This window comes from Mesoplodon bidens (genome assembly GCF_964165515.1).
Source record: "Mesoplodon bidens genome assembly, chromosome: 3".
In the NCBI taxonomy this organism is placed as follows: domain Eukaryota; kingdom Metazoa; phylum Chordata; class Mammalia; order Artiodactyla; family Ziphiidae; genus Mesoplodon; species Mesoplodon bidens.
In genome coordinates, this window is record NC_138178.1 from 72,639,062 (window position 1) to 72,658,368 (window position 19,307).

Sequence of the window (19,307 nt, forward strand, 5' to 3'; positions counted from 1 at the left end):
TTTAAGGTAATTATCAATATGTATGTTCCTATTACCATTTTCTGAATTGTTTTGGGTTTGTTTTTGTAGGTCCTTTTGTGTTTCCCACTTAGAGAAGTTCCTTTAGCATTTGTTGTAGAGTTGGTGTGGTGGTGCTGAATTCTCTTAGCTTTTGCTTGTCTGTAAAGCTTTTGATTTCTCCATCAAATCTGAATGAGATCCTTGCCGGGTAGAGTAATCTTGGTTGAGGTTCTTCCCTTTCATCACTTTAAGTATATCGTATATCATGCCACTCCCTTCTGGCTTGTAGAGTTTCTGCTGTGAAATCAGCTGTTAATGTTATGGGAGTTCCCTTGTATGTTATTTGTCGTTTTTCCCTTGCTGCTTTCAGTAATTTTTCTTTGTCTTTAATTTTTGCCAATTTGATTACTATGTGTCTTGGCGTGTTTCTCCTTGGGTTTATCCTGTATGGGACTCGCTGCGCTTCCTGGACTTGGGTGGCTATTTCCTTTCCCATGTTAGGGAAATTTTCGACTATAATCTCTTCAGATATTTTCTCTGGTCCTTTCGCTCTTCTCCTTCTGGGACCCCTATAATGCAAATGTTGTTGCATTTAATGTTGTCCCAGAGGTCTCTTAGGCTGTCCTCATTTCTTTTCATTCTTTTTTCTTTATTCTGTTCCACAGCAGTGAATTCCACCATTCTGTCTTCCAGGTGACTTATCTGTTCTTCTGCCTCAGTTATTCTGCTATTGATTCCTTCTGGTGTAGTTTTCATTTCAGTTATTGTATTGTTCATCTCTGTTTGTTGGTTCTTTAATTCTTCTAGGTCTTTGTTAAACATTTCTTGCATCTTCTCGATCTTTGCCTCCATTCTTTTTCCAAGGTCCTGGATCATCTTCACTGTCATTATTCTGAATTCTTTTTCTGGCAGGTTGCCTATCTCCACTTCATTTAGTTGTTTTTCTGGGGTTTTATCTTGTTCCTCATCTGGTATATAGCCCTCTGCCTTTTCATCTTGTCTATCTTTCTGTGAATGTGGTTTTTGTTCCACAGGCTGCAGGATTGTAGTTCTTCTTGCTTCTGCTGTCTGCCCTCTGGTGGATGAGGCTGTCTAACAGGCTTGATGGGAGGGACTGGTGGTGTGTAGAGCTCTGGTTGCTGACTTTTAAAAGTTAGGAGGCTCTACACAAAATAGCCAGATTTCTAGCTTCTCTTTAAAAATCGGACCTCACTGGGCTGTATTCCTGTATGTCCTGCTCTCCTGACTCCCCAACCTGGTACACTTCTCATGTTGCCCCTGTGTGTCTTTAGTTTTATTTTTGTTTTAGTTTGTTTTTTGGTGATCCCCTAGACCACAGCTTAGTTAACTCAGTTTATCATACAGACTTTTGGTCAAGTGAGAGAGCTGGTGTGTCACATGTTGACTGGAGTTAGTGAACAGCCTTGTGAGTGATGTGTCAGCGGAGGCCAGTGGGGACTAGACCCAAGTACCAGCTGTGAGTCGAGTTTTAGAGAGAGCCCTTCGTTGATGTCCCGTGTCAGTCTGCCCAGTGCCACGCTCTGTCTCGCATACATGTGCGCGCATGTGTGTGTATGTGTGTGTGTACACGCACACTTATCCTTTCTTTGTATGTGGCCTTGTGAAGTTTTCCTTGCCTGGTACAATGCTTTTAATGTGAATGTTTAGTTAAGTATTTGGTGCTGCATTTGCATAAGACTTTGGTCATTTAAAGATAGTTCTGCGTACATTCCTTCTGCATAATCCTGCCAAGTTTGCTGCTTTATGGAACAAAAAAGGTGATGCTTGAAAAGCTTTAAGTGACTCCCACTGGGTCAGACATGAGTAAAGACCTGAGCTGGAAGTTTAGATACAGTGTTCTGAGTGTAGATAAGGGCTGTCTCCCCTGTCCACTGCCCCTGCTGACTGTTCAGACCATGGAATGTTCACTTGCAAACTCTATTGATTTCAGCTCTTGATCACTTATATTGTCTTATGTATCAGTAGAAGTCTTAAATTACTACCAACAGTTTTTGTTTACTTTGCCAAGGTTAATTCTCAACTATTTTGAAATGTGTCAGTCTTCTTTAAAAGGTATTTAGATTTCAGAATTTGACAGTAACCATTCAAGACACACACACACACACATAGTTCTCGTTTTTTACCATTAGAGACCCAGCTTATTTCCCATGAAAAACTTACTTTCTTGGATAGAGTCTTTAAAATACTAAGCACCTAATACTTGAACTTAATTGGATGAAAATTGGCAAAGCCTACACAAAACTAATAAGAGGAGACCTAATAGGGACATGTAGGGTGACCATATGTCTTGAGAGCTGGGGACAGGCCTAGTTTATACCAGTGATCTTGGCCTAATTATTAACGGATTTCCTCTTTCATCTCAGAAGATCCTGTTTCAGACAGTAAATTACCTGGAAACCCTCCCTGCAGGTGTATGACATTGTTAATTTAAATATTTAAAACTTGTGAATATGGTTATTTTGAAACTACCACCAGTTATGGTCTCCTGACATTTAGACAACCCATATTTTCTTTGAATCAATTCTCAGAACAAAAGGGTAAGAAAACAAATTCTCTGCAGTGAATTAAAACACTGTATACATCAGAATTAGAAATAGCTGTCCATCTGTAGCAGTGATAGTCTGTTGATATGGCTGAAATATGTACTTTATGGTGACATTAATGTGAACAGTTAATGGGAAGAGCCTTAACTTAATGAGAGTGTTGGCCTTCATTGCAGAGGAGAAGAAGGACATTTGCTAATGAAGACTCTAGAAGTATTTGTTAACTGAAGATTAGGCATGGGTAGTTAATGGTTATTCCCAGCTGGCTAGAAGTTCCTGGGAATCACGTGACCTTGATATTTATTAACCCCTTTCAGATTTACTGTAGACTGACTCAGAGTCCAGAAACACCTCACAGTAAGGTTAGATGGCTTTGCTGGAATCCAAGATTATGGGGGTACTTTTTTTTTTTTTTTTTTTTTGCGGTACGCGGGCCTCTCACTGTTGCGGCCTCTCCCGTTGCAGAGCACAGGCTCTGGACGTGCAGGCTCAGCCGCCATGGCTCACGGGCCTAGCCGCTCCGCGGCATGTGGGATCTTCCCGGACCAGGGCACGAACCCTTGTCCCCTGCATCGGCAGGCGGACTCTCAACCACTGCGCCACCAGGGAAGCCCTATGGGGGTACTTATTGGAACAAAGATTAAGGGCTGTTTTATGGACACTGGAAATTAACTTTAAACCATCAGTGGTATCCCATGCATCTTAAAAAGCCTTCTTTAGTGTGTTTTAAACAAGGTATTCTTTGTGATTATTAAATAACCTATGTGCATTGATTTGTGCTTTCTTCTGCAGTACTTTTTAACTTTCCATTTTATAATATTCTTCCACAGACTGTGCCAAGTAATAGATTATTGAAATACTTTTTAATAATAACAAAGTCCTTGTTCTAAATTTGGTACTATTCAAAATACATGTTCTTTATTACCAAAAAATTACATATTTGTTACCTCTAGGGTTACCAAAATGAACTGTTATGAATCTCATATTCTTAACTATTTTCATTTGTAGCAGAATTGGAGGTTTGTTTTTATGGGATGGAAACAGTTCATTGGGATGCGTTGTTACCCTTTAATACAGTTTGATTCGGTGAAGGTAGAATCCTGTAACATTCTGATGTTACACCTTCAACCATATCAGGATGGATGGGTTGAAGAACATCAGGGCATGACTTTAGAATTATATGAGACTGGTTCTAAAATTAGCACATAAGATCTTAGAATTCTTCACCTTGAAGGAACCTCTATACTGTCATTTTATAAATGAGAAAACTTGAAACCCAACAAATTCAAATGACTTGTCCAAGTCTTATAACTTATTGGTAGCATAAAAGCAGTAAATGTCTCTATGTAGCCTTATTTCTTAACCTTTATTCTTTAAATTGTTAATTCTGAACTTTCTTCCAGATAAATAATAGTTTCATTTCTGTTACTAGAAAATTGCTAAACACTTCCCTTAGTCATATGATTATTCCTCTTAGAGACTGCTTAATGGGGAACATTGTAGCAAGCAGTGGAATTAGCTATAACATGAGAGAAAGAGGGACAGTGGATAGAAGGTATAGATGTTCAGCTTAACGATCCAACTATTTCTCATTCAAGTGCCTAAGAGCAAAATGGTTCAATTTCATCCCACCCACAGCATGCCTTCTTAAATGCAACCGGGCACCTTCAAAGAAAAACAAAAGGTAGGAAAAACCCAAATAACAGCAGAGAAACTAGTCAAGGTGAAAACAAAGATAACTTGAGAACTTTGCCAGGGATTCCAAAATCAAATGCAAATGCCAGCAATACTACAAAGGCAAAAATGAGACCCGAGAGTACTAAGATGGCTTCATGTGAACAGTGGACAGTGTGACCTGGGATAAAAGTGCTAAGGGGGTGGATGACAGTGAGTGGGGCGCTGTGCACTCAGCCGGGGGCTGGCCCTGGAGGTCTGGGTGGGTGGGGTTGGGAGAGGGCAGAGTCTAAGCACTGGGTTGCTTCTCCAGTACTTCCCTCCAGCCGCCCGGCTCCTTTTCAGGATCACAGATGATTTCTGGATCGTTCTTCCCTAACCTAGCCTTAATATCTCATTGAAATTTTTACTTTGAATTATACTTTATATTCCTGTTCTTAATTTTGAAGTTGATTTGTAACATGTATTTCTCTTCTCCAAAAAAGTTTCCCTGAAACCTGAATTTTCCCTCTTCCTCTCCTATTGCACCACATTGAGGGTGAAAAGAAAATGGTTCCTTACCTCTACACCAAAGTCATTTATAATAAGACTTTGTATAGAAGTTGAGGGAGATTGCTAAATGTGCTAAAGGACCAAAAGGTGCCACTGGAAGCCGATTTGGGCAGGGTCTGAGTATTACCATTAATATCCTTATGTGGAAGTGCATGTCCTCACCTGTTACATTCTGTCTAATCATCTGTGAAGTACTTATACCCTCATTTGCCCTTTTAGAAAGGGAGCTACTTCACTGGCATTTATTTAGATTTTTCTAAAGATCATTGTAGGTATGTACTCCATCTAGTCTGCCAAGTGAGTGGCTTCTTTGTCTAAAACATTTATTTTATAGCAGTGTTAGTAGACTAAATCTTTTGGGGTGACATGAGGGCCACCAGCTAATCTGGGCATAGAGTTGGCCTTATTTTTAATAAAATAAGTGCTGCCTCCCCCAAACACACACACATGCACACACACGCACACACACTTTTGTCTTGCAACAGATTTCTTCTTCATAAAAAGAGAAAAAGAATGTAACACAACATTCCTTTCAGCCAGACTTTAGCCAGAAGGTGCCTACAACAACTTTACTGTAGCTTAAAATTCTCAGTCCACAGTGGTTCCAGGGGATTTTAAGCCTTTCAGAAGCCTGCCAGTCAATATTTTTCTCTTCTCTGTATTTATGCCTTTAGCACACACACTCTGTGTTTCAGATAAAGCTTACCTAGACTTCAGTCACTATGAAAGTAATGACCACAGACAGCTTCTAAAATGTTTTGAGAAATGTATTCCTGAAAATGTTTGGGGACATGTTGTCCTGTCGAGTCTGTAAGAAATAATCAGTCATGCACGGAAGACCTGCTTTCATAGAGGACTCCCGATGGACCTCGCTCCCCTCGTGCAGGGTTTTGATAGCTAAGAATAAAACGTACACTTATATACTGGTGTTCTGGGGAGTAAAAAACAAATGACAGCTGTATCCTTTGGTGGAAGGTTATGTATTCTTTTTCAAAATGTGCTGCTGATTTTTACATTTTAACATGTATCCTGGTCACAGGAACACAAGTATATTGTATTGTGTCTATCCACATCAGCCGTGTTCTTCTGCACTGAGATCTTCCAGTTTCTTGATACTTGGTATGCATTAAGACTGCTGTTAATCATTAATTCATCAGCTCTCTGTTGAGTATCTTGCAGTGTGTCAGGCACTGATCTGGATTCTGAAGATGCAAGCAGTGAACATCTGTGCCTTTTACCGTGTGCACTGGTTCCCTGCTGCAAAGCTCTTTGTTGTAGTCTGTTCCAGCTGCTAGAACAAAAATACTGTAGACTGAGTGGCTTAAACACTCAGGAGGCTGGAAGTCCAAGATCAAAGTGTCAGCATGGTTGGGTTCGGATAGGACCCTCTGCCTGGTTTACAGATGGTTGCTTTCCTGCTGTGTCCTCTCATGGTGGGGAGATAGCGCTCTGGTGCTTCAGCCCCTTATAAGGGCCCCGATCTCATCATGGGGGCCCCACACTCATGGCCTCATCTAAACTCAGTCACCTCCCAAAGGCCCCACCTCCTACTAGTGCCACATTGGGGATTAGAGTTTCAACCCATGAATTTGGGGAGACACAAACATGCAGTCCATAGTACTGTTCTTGTAGGGTTTCCTTGCACTGTCATTCTGGGTCTCTCTTTTCTTCCTTCTGTGTTGTACCCCTTGTTTCTGGGATCCTATGTCATCTTTCCAGATTTAACCCCTCATTCTAGATGGGCACATCCTCTAATAGCTTCCTGGGAAAGAATGAATGCAAGGTAGAATTTGAGTCCTTGAATATCTGAAGCCGTTTGTTCTCCCCTTTTACTTGATGGATAGTTTGGTTGGGAAGAGAATTCTATGTGGAGAATAATTTTCACTCCACCCACTTTTGAAGGTATTGTTCTTTAGTTTTGTCTGTGTTTAGCGCCACTCCAGTTTCTGAATTATTTATATATGGCCTTTTTTCTCCTCTATGCAAGTTTTTAATAGTTTTATCTGTAGTGTTCCCAATTTGTACTCTTTATTCTGGGCACTTAGGGTTCAATCCAGGCACCTGAGTAATTTTGGACCCATTTTTTGTATTTTCTTCCCCATGTGCTTTCTCTTTCTAGAATGAATACTCTTCTCTCCTGTTGTGTATTTTTGTTGTTTTTCTATTTTCTGGAATATTCCTCAACTTTACCTTCAATCTCTACTCTTTTTGTTTTGCTATTTTATGTTTAATTTCAAGAGCTTTTTTGTTTTCTGATTATCTTTTTTATAGTATTCTATTTTTGTTGCACAGATACAGTAGCTTCTCTTTGAATACCTTATAATTTTTGTTTTTTTTTGTTGTTGAGTTTTTCTTCTAGTCACTGCATTGTTTCTATTTCCACCAAGCTTTTTGTTTCTTTGTTTTGTCTCCATCTTTCCCATTGGAACCCTCATTCAACTGCCTGGTGGTCCTTGGCTGTCAATTGTCATTTAAGGCTGAAGCATTGAAAAACTAACTGGAAGCTCTATAGGCAAGATTTTTTTAAACTAGTATCCTTGCTGTAGTGATCAACTTTTGGGTGATGTTTTTTGTTGGAGGACTCTAGATATCTATGGGGCTATTTAGTTGATACAGAAAAGATGCTTCCAGCCTCCTACTTGGAATGAGAAGTGGGGGACCAGTGTTCTGAGAGACATTTGGGAGAGGAGGACTGGGGGTCCTACTGTTTAGACTTTCATTTCCCCTCTACTGTCAGCCTTGAACGCATCCCTCTCTAGGTGTTCAGATTTCATTTGCGAACAGATTGAACTTCAGGCTTATGTGCTTATCAATGAAGTAAACCCAGAGGAGTAAGGGAAAATAACCTATAGACAGTGACATTCAGGAATAACTACTGTAAATGATGAATGTGTTGGGGCTTCCTTGGTGGCACAGTGGTTAAGAATCTGCGTGCCAATGCAGGGGACACAGGTTCAAGCCCTGGTCCGGGAAGATCCCACATGCTGCAGAGCAAGTGAGCCCGCATGCCACAACTACTGAGCCTGTGCTCTGGAGCCTGTGAGCCACAGCTGCTGAACCCGTGTGCTGCAACTGCTGAAGCCCGCATGCCTAGAGCCTGTGCTTTGCAACAGGAGAAGCCACCGCAACGGGTAGCCCGTGCACCGCAGCAAGGAGCAGCCCCCACTCACCGCAGCTAGAGAGGGCCCGCACACAGCAGTGAAGACTCAACACAGCCCCAAATTAATTAATTAATTAATTTTTAAAAAAAGATGAATGTGTCGAGAAACCGCCAATATTTACTACTCACCAGTCCTAGTTTAGTTGCAACAATCGATATGCAACCCTAGATGAATTCTGGCAACAGACCCATCATCTAAATGCCAGAATAACTGGGAGCGTGTTTTGGAAGTTGCTGGGCATCTCCCACCACCCTCCTTCTCCTCTCCCCACCACCCGCCATGGTGGTATGTGGGGAGGAACTGTGGGGCTCTCACTGCTCCATATATCCAGTTCCTCCAATCTCCCTGTGTTCAGCCCCAGCCTCCACCCGCCTTGCAACACTGGTATCTTTCCGCAGGGTTCTCAGGATTCAATAAATTGGCTTACTCTTCAGAGCAGTCTGTTGGGTTTCATCTTCCTTCACGCTCCATTTTCTTAGAATTTGGGGACATCTCTTCTCTACTGTGTCTGTGTTTCCTCCCCCATTCTCTTGGTCCTTATGGGTTTATTCCTTTTGCATTCTTTATTCTCTTTTAAGAGTATTTAGGAAGAGAGAATCATGTGGGTTCTACCACTCATATCCTTAAGACTGGTTTTGCTACTATGCAGAATTGAGGAAGGAACAGTTCTGCAAGAAGACCCACTGGGAGACTGAGACATCACCCAGCAGGGCAGGAGCAGAGCAGGGTCTGAAATGCCCGGGGAGATGGGATTGGCAGCACGGGGAGAGGAAGGGGCACCACCTGCTTCAGAGGATTCTTAGTTTTGGAAAGCAGCTTCTAAGGCCAGACTGATGGCCCAGTGTGCCTGCATTCTTGGAAACATAAAGGGACCTTTCAAAAAAAGTCATGGTTCTTCATGCTCATTGTTAAAAATTTTGAAATTATAAGCAGACAAAATGGAAGTAATACGTAATTACAACAAATATTTAAAATCTCTGCCAAAATTGTTAGGAAGCCTTCCATCATATAGCTTACGGTAGTGACTGTAGTAGTCCCCGACCATGGAGCATTGGGTTGTTGCTGAGTTCTTTGCTGTGGTGGGCATGTTGCCAACCTTTGAGTGGCTCTCCTCACACAGTGGTGTCCTCAGGTGGAGTCGTGGAGTCAGGTGGCTTGCCCAGCTATTTGATGCATGTTGTAAAGGCTAACTTGGTTAAAACTGGAAAAATGGCCTCAAGTTGTTGGGGCATACAGGGGTGAGGGTCAGAGGAAGGAAACGACAGCATTTGTTTTAGCACCTGCAAAGAATTTTCCTCAGCGTTTCTTCATGGTTTTGAATCCTCAGATGACTCCCACTTGTCACCTTGCAGCCATGCAGTTTGTACCCAGGAATCAGCCCAGATAGAAAATGAACAGTGAAAACACTTTTGACAGGATTTTCATTAAACCTCTTTTGTTGTGACCCATCTGAGGAGTGAAATTAAAAGAAAGATAAATTCTTATGGTCCTTATGATGCCTTGTCATTTTTCTTGGTCATCATTCTGTGGCCTGTCTATCCAGGGTTGGAGGAGTTTGGGCATCAGTTGCTTCAAGCCCTCTTTCAGCAAATCCCAAACTGCCTTTTTTTGGTCCATGTATTATAAGTCAAGAATTTGAGTAACTAAGTGCCGCTTGTGCTGAGAGAAATAGTGAGCGGACACCTGCGCGCGTGTCAGGGTGCCTGCTGCACACTTGAGAAAGGTGGTGCTCTCTCCGAGGTGAGAGACACTCTGCTTCCTTTCCTTTCCTTTTCTTTTTCTTCTTTCTTTTTTTTTTTTACTTGACTGTCTTATCTAAGTAATTGTAATGTTTGGAAGTCATTTCAGCGGATAATTCCGTGTATGCACATACCTCGTTTGTTGATTGTAGATGATGTGGAAAGCACAGTCAGAAATGGTGAGGGCACTTGCGAGGAGGTGTTGCAGTTCCAGGCTAGTTGCTCCTCTGAGGACAAAACACAGGCGGTCAGCGTTCAGAAGATTCACGGCTCCAGGGAATTGAGCGAGTGAGTGGGTGCGTGTTCAGCCCCTGCTCAGCACCGGCAGCGTTACTTGTGTGCTCTTTTTTTTTCTTTTAAGCCATTCTTCAGAAGCATTTCCCTTCTTTTTGCTCTTATTGGCTTCATTTATTGGTAGCTTGTAGTAATTGTATAGAAAAAGAAAATGGGGTGTAAAAATGCTAATCTGTATTTTTCTATTATTATAACTTGGGTGGCTCAAGGGAAAAAAAGTCAAAAATACGACTGTCCAAAGGCCTACTTGATCCAAATCCATGCACCCTTATCAAGAGATAGTATTTAATAATATGAACAAAAAAAAAAAGTTCAGCCACAAATAAAATAGGACTAGTTTATCAGATACTGACCGCAAAGGTTTTTTTTTTTTTTTTGAGATTTTTTTTTGACATGGACCATTTTTAAAGTCTTTATTGAATTTGTTACAATATTGCTTCTGTTTTATGTTTTGGGTTTTTGCCAGCTAGGCATGTGGGATCCCAGCTCCCCTACCAGGGATCGAACCTGCACCCCGTGCATTGGAAGGCAAAGTCCCAACTACTGGACTGCCAGGGAAGTCCCACAAGTGTTATTTTTACTAAACTTTTTTTGAAAATTTTTATTCTTTACTCTAGAAGGCTTTGTAGAGCTCATCATCCTGTTGCTTGAATGTACTGGAGAATTAAGTATATTCCCTATCTAGCTTGAGGGAACAGACCCAGTTTTGGCTGATGGATCTCAAACTTTTGTTTCTCCCAGTCAGTGTCCTAGAACAGAGGGAGAGTAGGGTGGGATAATGAGTCCCCTTGCCTTTCCTGCCCTTCAGCTCCACACTCTGAGCCCCCATGCGCTGGCTCTGCTGGTGCTCGAGACGTGGCGCTTAGCAAGCAGGCCCTTTCCTGCCTGCACAGGAACACAGAGATGTTTAAAGGATTCTCCAAGTGTGCTCCCAGTAACCTCGCAGACCCTTGGTTTTACCTACAGCATGCCCTTCCCAGTGGCAGGCCTCTTCCTGCATGTGGCTGGATGGCTTTCCTTCTGCTCAGCTCCCTGGAAGCAGCATTAATCCTGTGCTCAGGTCATCCTCCTGGAGTTCTCCTTTTCAATCCACTGATGCAGTTTATTCCTGTTCAGATGGGAGCTCCTTTTGGGTGCCAGTCTTCAGAGAGGGGACCTTGGCTCTTAGGTCCCCTTCACGGGCTTGGTGGGGACCAGCAGTGGCATTCTCTTCCAGGTATGTTGAGTTGGTGTGCTGTGAGCTCAGGATTACACTTTTACTTCATGGGAAAACCTTTTCATAATTCTGTTTGCCTACAGAATTGTATTGGCTAACTCTGGTTATTGATGAAGTCTTGTTTCTTTAAGTGGTTTATAATTCTTCTGTTCTCATTGGACTGTTGTAGATCGGGCTTTACCTAGGACCTTAGATATGCTCTGACTCATTTAGAAAGATTTCTAATATTTAGATTTTTTTTTTTTAGGGTATGCAGGTCTATAAGGAAATATAAGAATAGAGGGACACTCAGTCATGTAATACTAATAACAATCTTTTTTTTGTTTCTTAACAGATGCAACAGCTTTTTTATGAGAATTATGAACAGAACAAGAAGGGGTACATTAGAGATCTCCATAACAGTAAAATTCACCGAGCCATCACACTGCACCCTAACAAAAACCCACCCTACCAGTACAGGCTCCACAGCTACATGCTCAGCCGCAAGATTGCTGAGCTTCGACACCGCACCATCCAGCTGCACCGAGAGATTGTCCTGATGAGCAAATATAGCAACACCGAGATTCATAAAGAAGACCTCCAGCTGGGAATTCCCCCTTCTTTCATGAGGTTTCAGCCCCGCCAGCGAGAGGAGATTCTGGAGTGGGAGTTTCTGACTGGGAAATATTTGTATTCGGCTGCTGACAGCCAACCCCCTCGAAGAGGGATGGACTCCGCGCAGAGGGAGGCCTTGGATGACATTGTCATGCAGGTCATGGAGATGATCAATGCCAACGCCAAGACCAGAGGGCGCATTATTGATTTTAAGGAGATACAGTACGGCTATCGCCGAGTGAATCCCATGTACGGGGCCGAGTACATTCTGGACCTGCTGCTTCTGTACAAAAAACACAAAGGGAAGAAAATGACAGTGCCTGTGCGGAGGCATGCATATTTACAGCAGACCTTCAGCAAGATCCAGTTTGTGGAACACGAGGAGCTGGATGCAAAGGAACTGGCCAACAAAATCAATCAAGAATCTGGATCCTTGTCCTTTCTCTCGAATTCCCTGAAGAAGCTTGTTCCCTTTCAGCTCCCTGGGTCCAAGGATGAGCACAAAGAACCCAAAGAGAAAAAGATCAATATATTGATTCCTTTGTCTGGACGTTTTGACATGTTTGTGAGATTCATGGGGAACTTTGAGAAGACATGTCTCATTCCGAATCAGAATGTCAGGCTTGTTGTTCTGCTCTTCAATTCTGACTCCAACCCCGACAAGGCCAAGCAAGTTGAACTCATGAGAGATTACCGCATTAAGTACCCAAAAGCCGACATGCAGATTTTGCCCGTGTCTGGAGAATTTTCAAGAGCTCTGGCCCTAGAAGTGGGATCTTCCCAATTTAATAATGAATCTTTGCTCTTCTTCTGTGACGTTGACCTTGTATTTACTACAGAATTTCTTCAGCGATGTCGAGCAAACACGGTTCTGGGCCAACAAATATATTTTCCAATCATCTTTAGCCAGTACGATCCTAAGATTGTTTATAGTGGGAAGGTTCCCAGCGACAACCATTTTGCCTTTACTCAAAAAACTGGCTTCTGGAGAAACTATGGGTTTGGCATTACTTGTATTTATAAGGGAGATCTCGTCCAAGTAGGTGGCTTTGATGTTTCTATCCAAGGCTGGGGGCTCGAGGATGTTGACCTTTTCAACAAGGTTGTCCAGGCAGGTTTGAAGACATTTAGGAGCCAAGAAGTAGGAGTAGTCCACGTCCACCATCCTGTCTTTTGTGATCCCAACCTTGATCCCAAACAGTACAAAATGTGCTTGGGGTCCAAAGCATCAACATATGGGTCCACACAGCAGTTGGCTGAAATGTGGCTAGAAAAAAATGACCCAAATTACAGTAAAAGCAGCAATAATAATGGCTCAGTGAGGACAGCCTAATGTCCAGCTTTGCTGGAAAAGACATTTTTAATTACCTAATTTATTTTTCAAAAATTTTTTGTATGATCAGTTTTTGAAGTCCATACAAGGATATATTTTACACATGATTTTCTTACAAAGGACTCCTTGAAGATTGAGTTTTTTGAACAAAAATGTGATCATGTTTGCCTTTTGAACACATTTTCTTGCTGAACGTTATGTAGCAGACCTGCTTAATTATGACTTGAAATGTACCTGATGAACAAAACTTTTTTTTAAATATTTCTTTTTCAGACCTCTTTGCTATAGTCCTATGGCAGAAAACATGAACGTTCCTGCAAAGTATTATTGTAACAAAACACTGTAACTCTGGTAAATGTTTTGTTGTAACTGTTAACTTTGCACAGATTCTACCTTTTGTCTTTTTTTACAGCAATTTTTTTAAGCCATTTTATGTTGCAGTTGTCAAATAAGGAAATGTGATAGTAACTGTATCATCATCTTCAAGAGAGCTTTCCAAAGGTGATTGTTTCCCCCAATCTTGTCTCATTTTTGAAGGTTTTTCAAAGCAAGGGGAGCAGGGAAAGCACAGTAAAAGATAGATGGCTGTTCGTGTTGTAATTAGTGTGGCCTAATGGACCTGGCATTACATTTCAAGAAGGGTCTGGCATTTTCTCTTCTCCAGACCCTTCTTTTTAAAGGGTAAAATATTAATATTTAGAATGGCAAATAAGAATTATTGTCATAAATCTAATGTATGCAAGCTAAAACAAAGACAAAAAAAAAAACCCAACCCTAATGAAAGCATTGGGGGGAAATGTATCTGATTTTGTTCACTTCATCCTGTCCGTGTTATGTTGATGGAGATGGGTGTCTCATTCTTTAATTACGGTTTTGTTTTATCCTCTGTATCTGAAATACCTTTAATTTATTTAATATCCATTGTTTAGAACTTTGCCATTTCCCAAGTACCTGTTAGTTATTAGTATTTATGTGTATTAGGAATGTTTAGTATATTTTATTTGCAGTAAACTGATCTCCAAAGATTTCCTTTTGAAAACTCTTTTCCCCCTCCTTAATTTTTACATTCCTTACTGTTTTACTAAATATTAAGTGTTCTTTGATAATCTTGGTGCTCACGTGTTTTGGGGACAAAAGTGAAATGAATCTGTCATTAAACCAGAAAGTTTGTTTTAAATTCATAGAACAAATGTGCCTTAAATTTTTTTTTCATTTAGATTTCAAACAGTAATTAATAGATTTGCCATTTTAATATACATCATTGGAGATCTGCTTATTTGTAAATAGCCTATTGCTCATTTGGAAAAATAAACCAGTGGACAATATTTTTCTATTGTACTTTTCAGAACCATTTTGTCTCATTACTCTTGTTTTAGCTGAAGAATTGTATTACATTGAGTAAAAAACTTAAACACTGATTCATAAGGTTTTTCAAGTTATTTGAGGGGAATATTTGTATGCACTGCAGTTCAGGAATGAAATGAAACTTTCAAGTGCCTCTTCCTCTATTTTTTCCATAGAATGTACTTGTCATGTTTTGTTTGTTCCTCTTAAAGAACTTGCTGAATCTTGTGTTTTATAGAACAAAGTTCGTCAGACCAGGTCCAAGCTCCATCTGGCTTCTTGGTACAAATATACCTTCCAGGCCTCCTTAGTGCACCTGCCAGGCCAGTTAAAATCTGCATTTTAACAAGTGCCCACGTGATCCTTTGTGCACGAATGTGCTCAGGGTTTTAGGATGGATCTAGCTACAGGATAAATTGCCTACAGTTGGCATATAATCCAAGAATCAAAAAAGTAAGATCTTTGATGCCAAGGTAGCAAGCTTTGTGGATGCGAATTACACTTCCAGGACAGTTATTTACCATGTAATGACAGTGAAGATCCAGTATAATGACACTGTGCTCACAGTACGAATTGCTGTCATTCATCCTAATTGCCATTTGCTTTGTGGGAGTGTTTAGTTTTTCCTTGGAAAAAAGCAAAGACATTTTTATTCCTCAGTAAGGAAGAACATATATACATCTTGATGACAAAGTCACTTAAATTGTCTCTCTTTACCATAATAAGGAACTGTAGGACAGGGTGTGAGCAATTACTTTATTGAGCTTCAATGTCCATCAGATGTCCTGGTGACACTTTGTTAACACTGGCTATTTCCTCCCCTAATCCCACTCTTGCCCACGTCTGTTCCTTTTCCCTGACATCACTGTTAATGTTGATGGAGGTGCCGACCTCCCTTCATCAAGACTCCGTCTCCAGAAATGCCGTTGGACCCCTTCACTCTGGTCCTCTCCCCTTGTAGTGCCGTGCCTGGATTCTGTGCCCACTGGCCTGTGGGCTCATTCTCCACCTGGCCACTCCCTCTTCCTAAAACACCCCTCCAAATCAGCAGCTCTGGTGCCCTCCTGCTGCCCAGAGAGTGGATTCTGTAGGACACCCTTCAGGGTACTGCTACCAGCCGAACTGGGCTCTTCATTTGTGAGGACATCAGTCTCTCTCCTGCCTGTGCTTTCCCTCTGTCTGGAGCTCTCTCACCACCTCAATCCACTGGCCACCTGGACTCATCTTCCAGGAGCCCGTTGAAACTCCCCCATGGTCCACCCTGGTGTCATTTCAGACCCTTCCAGTGTTGATGTGACACAAGTGGACAATCTCATTGGACTGCAGGCCTGAGTCTCTTTTCTAGGTGGTGATCCAGCATGCTGGGCCCTCGTGTCTGGAACGGCCGGCAGTGCCCCACACTACCCCAGCCCCTCCATCAGTGCTCCATTCCCCGCCATGCGCTTCTCCCAGCAGAATGCCCTCCATCCTGCTTGCCCACTGCTCCCACCTGGAACTGCATGGCCTGTGACCCTGTGGCCCCCACACTCCTGACTTAAGATGATTCCTTCTTCCCTTAAACTTGGAACGCTTTCTGGTTAGACCTCTTTGCTTCGTTTGTTACTTTAGACTTTCTCTTAGCTTTCATTACTTTACAGAAAAGTATTAAGAAAACGAAATGGCCCATAACCCCCAAGCCAGATAACTCCTGTTAATAATTAAAAGTTAAGGATAATATGTGAAGGTGGTGAAGAGGGGTGGGAATCACAATGCACAAAGGTGTGACTGGCCTCTCATTCCTCTAACCATCCAGCCCTCAGGCCCTTCCCGCAAAGAACCACCAGGTTTGTGGGGTTCTGGTGTGGAAGGTGGGATGAATTGTATATAGGCTAGCATCAGTAGCATTTTAAAAATTCATTTACACAGATGAGGGGGTACATGCTTGCTTGGGCACATGGATCTGTGCCAGCCTTTGTTGCCACAGGACAGACTTACGGACTTGGGTTCTGAGAGCAGGCCGGGTGGGCTTCCTAGGCATTGTGGTTGCATGTGTGAGAGCCCTGCCCAAGTGGAGGCTGGAGAGCTTTGTCTCGCAGGGCAGACAGCGCAGGCACCTCACTTCTGGAAGGTGGCATCGCTTTCCCAACACTTAGTCTGGGCCAGCGTGAGAACACACACACAGACCCGAGCATGTGGGACTTTGATGGTTGGAAACAGGCCATGTGTCACATAATGTAGGTCATATGATGGTCCTCGGTGTGAGGGCGGGGCCATCCGTTTCAGAGTCTTGAGAGCAGAAGGGCTGGGTGGTGCTGGTGAACTCTGGGCGGGGGCCCTTCCCGAGCCCAGACACAGAAGGAGCTCTGACCCTCCCAGCTGGTCTTTGTCCCACTGCCCCAAACACCATCAGTTCAGCCAGTCAAATTCTTGATCTCCACAGGCAAGTCTGTCCTCGCCTCCTTCCTGCCCAGCTCTCTGACCACGCCTATTTCACAAAGCCCAGCCTCAGCCTGATACAGCTGGAGCACAGAGGAACTTGCTGTGCAGACAGCAGACTCGGGCGTGGCTAACACACACCTTCACCCCCTAATGCTCACACCATTTATCATGATGTGTGACCAGGCTAAGTGACAGTCACGTTTTGCCTCAATTCTTGGGCTTTGAAGGGTCACCTGGAGGTTCAGGTGTTATCTGCAGTCATCTCCATTCACTACTCAGTGTGTCCGTGGGGTAGGATATGAGCCACAGTCTCCACACCACCTCCCAAGGATAGTGGTCAGGTTAAGAGAACAGTGGATTTACAGAAGCTTTTCTTGCCTTATAGAAACTTCCTGTTCTTCAGGAAGATGACACACCTTTGGGGCTGCCTACCCACTGGATGGCTTGCCGGTGGCTGAGGGACTACGCCCTGGCCCCAGCCTTCCAAGGTCTCCTCTTGTGCTTTCTTGTCATGGAAGGAAGCAGGTGCCAGCCCTCCCTGGGGGGTTAGGATGCATTACTGCATGTAATCTCAGCTGCAAAGGAGCTTCTTGCCACAGTGACTTGGGGCCAGCGAGGGATCTGTCTGTTGAAGTGGCTGTACATGGCTGTACCTGCCTCGATGGGTCCCACTGTGCTTTCCCAGCCCTCGAAGGATGTCCCTGTTCTGCTTGAAGGAAAAGGCAGCTCACACCAAATCTGCTTAGTCTTGTTACAAATACAATGAAAATGTAAATGTTACAATGCAATGGATCAAATAACAGCTACTCATTTTGTGTGACTTTCAGTAGGAAAAAAACAAAAACTCATGTTAGTGTTGCTATGCTTCAGGGTTTTGTTTGTTTTTTCTACAGGGATGTATGTGTGGAAGAGGGGATGGGTATAAGATGTTCACAGGAAACCACAGGACCAACCAGATTTGGGGCTGGCTTGTCATCAGTGCAGTTAAACCACTTAAGGCCCTGTTGTCAGATATTTTTTTAATGCATTGAATTTACCATTCATTATATTCCAGTTATGAGGGTCTTCTTTTTTTACTATTGTAGACAAAAACAAAATTTATTTCTTTATGAATATTCTAACTACATTTTCCTTTAAAATGGTAAGAGTTATCCGTTATGCCTGGCTGATTTCTAATGAGAAAATATAATAAATTGATTAAATCTTTTAATAGTGCAGATTAGGCCATATCTGGAATCTGCTTAAAGCTGATGCATCTGTATTGAATTTCTCTCCATTAAGCAGCCTACCACAGTTAATTAAGTCAGTGATGCCTCTGGGCTGCCACCTCCTCTTTCCTTTTACTCATTTGCCTCAACCCATTACCCTATGTCAGGCCCCAGCCCCCGCATGCCTAGCTCAGTACACATTCCCATTGCAGAAAAAAAAGCACTTCTAGTCAAACCTCAGAATGACCTTCAAATTTATTAATTCTGAATTAAGTTTAGGTCTTTCTTTGAGTAAACACTTCCTGTTATATAACTAAAGGAGAGATCTCATTCATGTGCTCAAAATGCCCTCTGCAAACTAGAAATGTACTGTTTCTAAAATTGCACATTCAAGTGATCACATTCGTGTTGTGAAGGAAACACTTTGGATCTTTAGATGAAGCCTGTCTCTTCCATTGTAAATAACATTGTCATCACAATGCAAACAGAGATTTATTGGGAAGTAGAGAAGGAAAAGGAATGACCTACAGTACCTTCCTCTTGCACCACCCTGTTCCCACCTTGGTAAATTCCTCTGGGGTTTTTGTAACGTCTTTATAGTTTGATGTACGCGTACATACAATTTGGCATCTTGCTCCCCCTCCCCCACTTAAAATACATCGATTCTCTAAACTTGTCTTTAAAGGCCCTCGTGTCTCTTAGAGTTGAGAATTTCCCTGCTGTTGGCCACCTTGAATGTCCTGTTCCGTCTTGGACAACAGCACAGATGAAGTCTTTTGCACAAAGCCCTCTTCATACTTTGGATCATTGGATAGATTTCCAGAAGTAGGTCATTCACTTCTAGGGACCTTAGTGTTTGGCCGTTTCTGACCTAATGTTAAGTCATTTGGTATTTTACTCGGTCAACGTTGGCATTTTGTACCTACTAGCCACTCTAATAAAACCTTTTAAAAATAAATCTGAACAACTAAATGACCTTCAAAAAATACTATGGGAATATTGCACCCAGTGTCTTGGTTACATCATCCTGTGGAAACGGAAACCACAAACCCAGCTCTGTTGCTGCAAAACTTGAGTCACTGCAAAGTGAGAAAAAAGGCAGAAAGATTTACTGATGACTCAAGGGTTGAGGAGAGGCAAGTTGCAGACAGATGGCCTGTTTGGGAACGAGGTACATTTCTCCATTCCCAGGTCACAGATATTTGTCCCA

General features: G+C 42.4%; 1 protein-coding gene across 1 annotated transcript in view; it reads left to right on the forward strand.

The window, feature by feature from the left end:
- CHSY1 (chondroitin sulfate synthase 1) overlaps positions 1-14,465 on the forward strand; it is a 74,127-nt gene extending 59,662 nt beyond the window's left edge. The window contains exon 3 of the mRNA XM_081228789.1: positions 11,535-14,465. Coding sequence (XP_081084915.1) covers positions 11,535-13,127 — 1,593 coding nt within the window. The 3' untranslated portion in view covers positions 13,128-14,465. The remainder of the gene's footprint in view (positions 1-11,534) is intronic.
- The last annotated feature ends 4,842 nt before the right edge of the window (positions 14,466-19,307 follow it).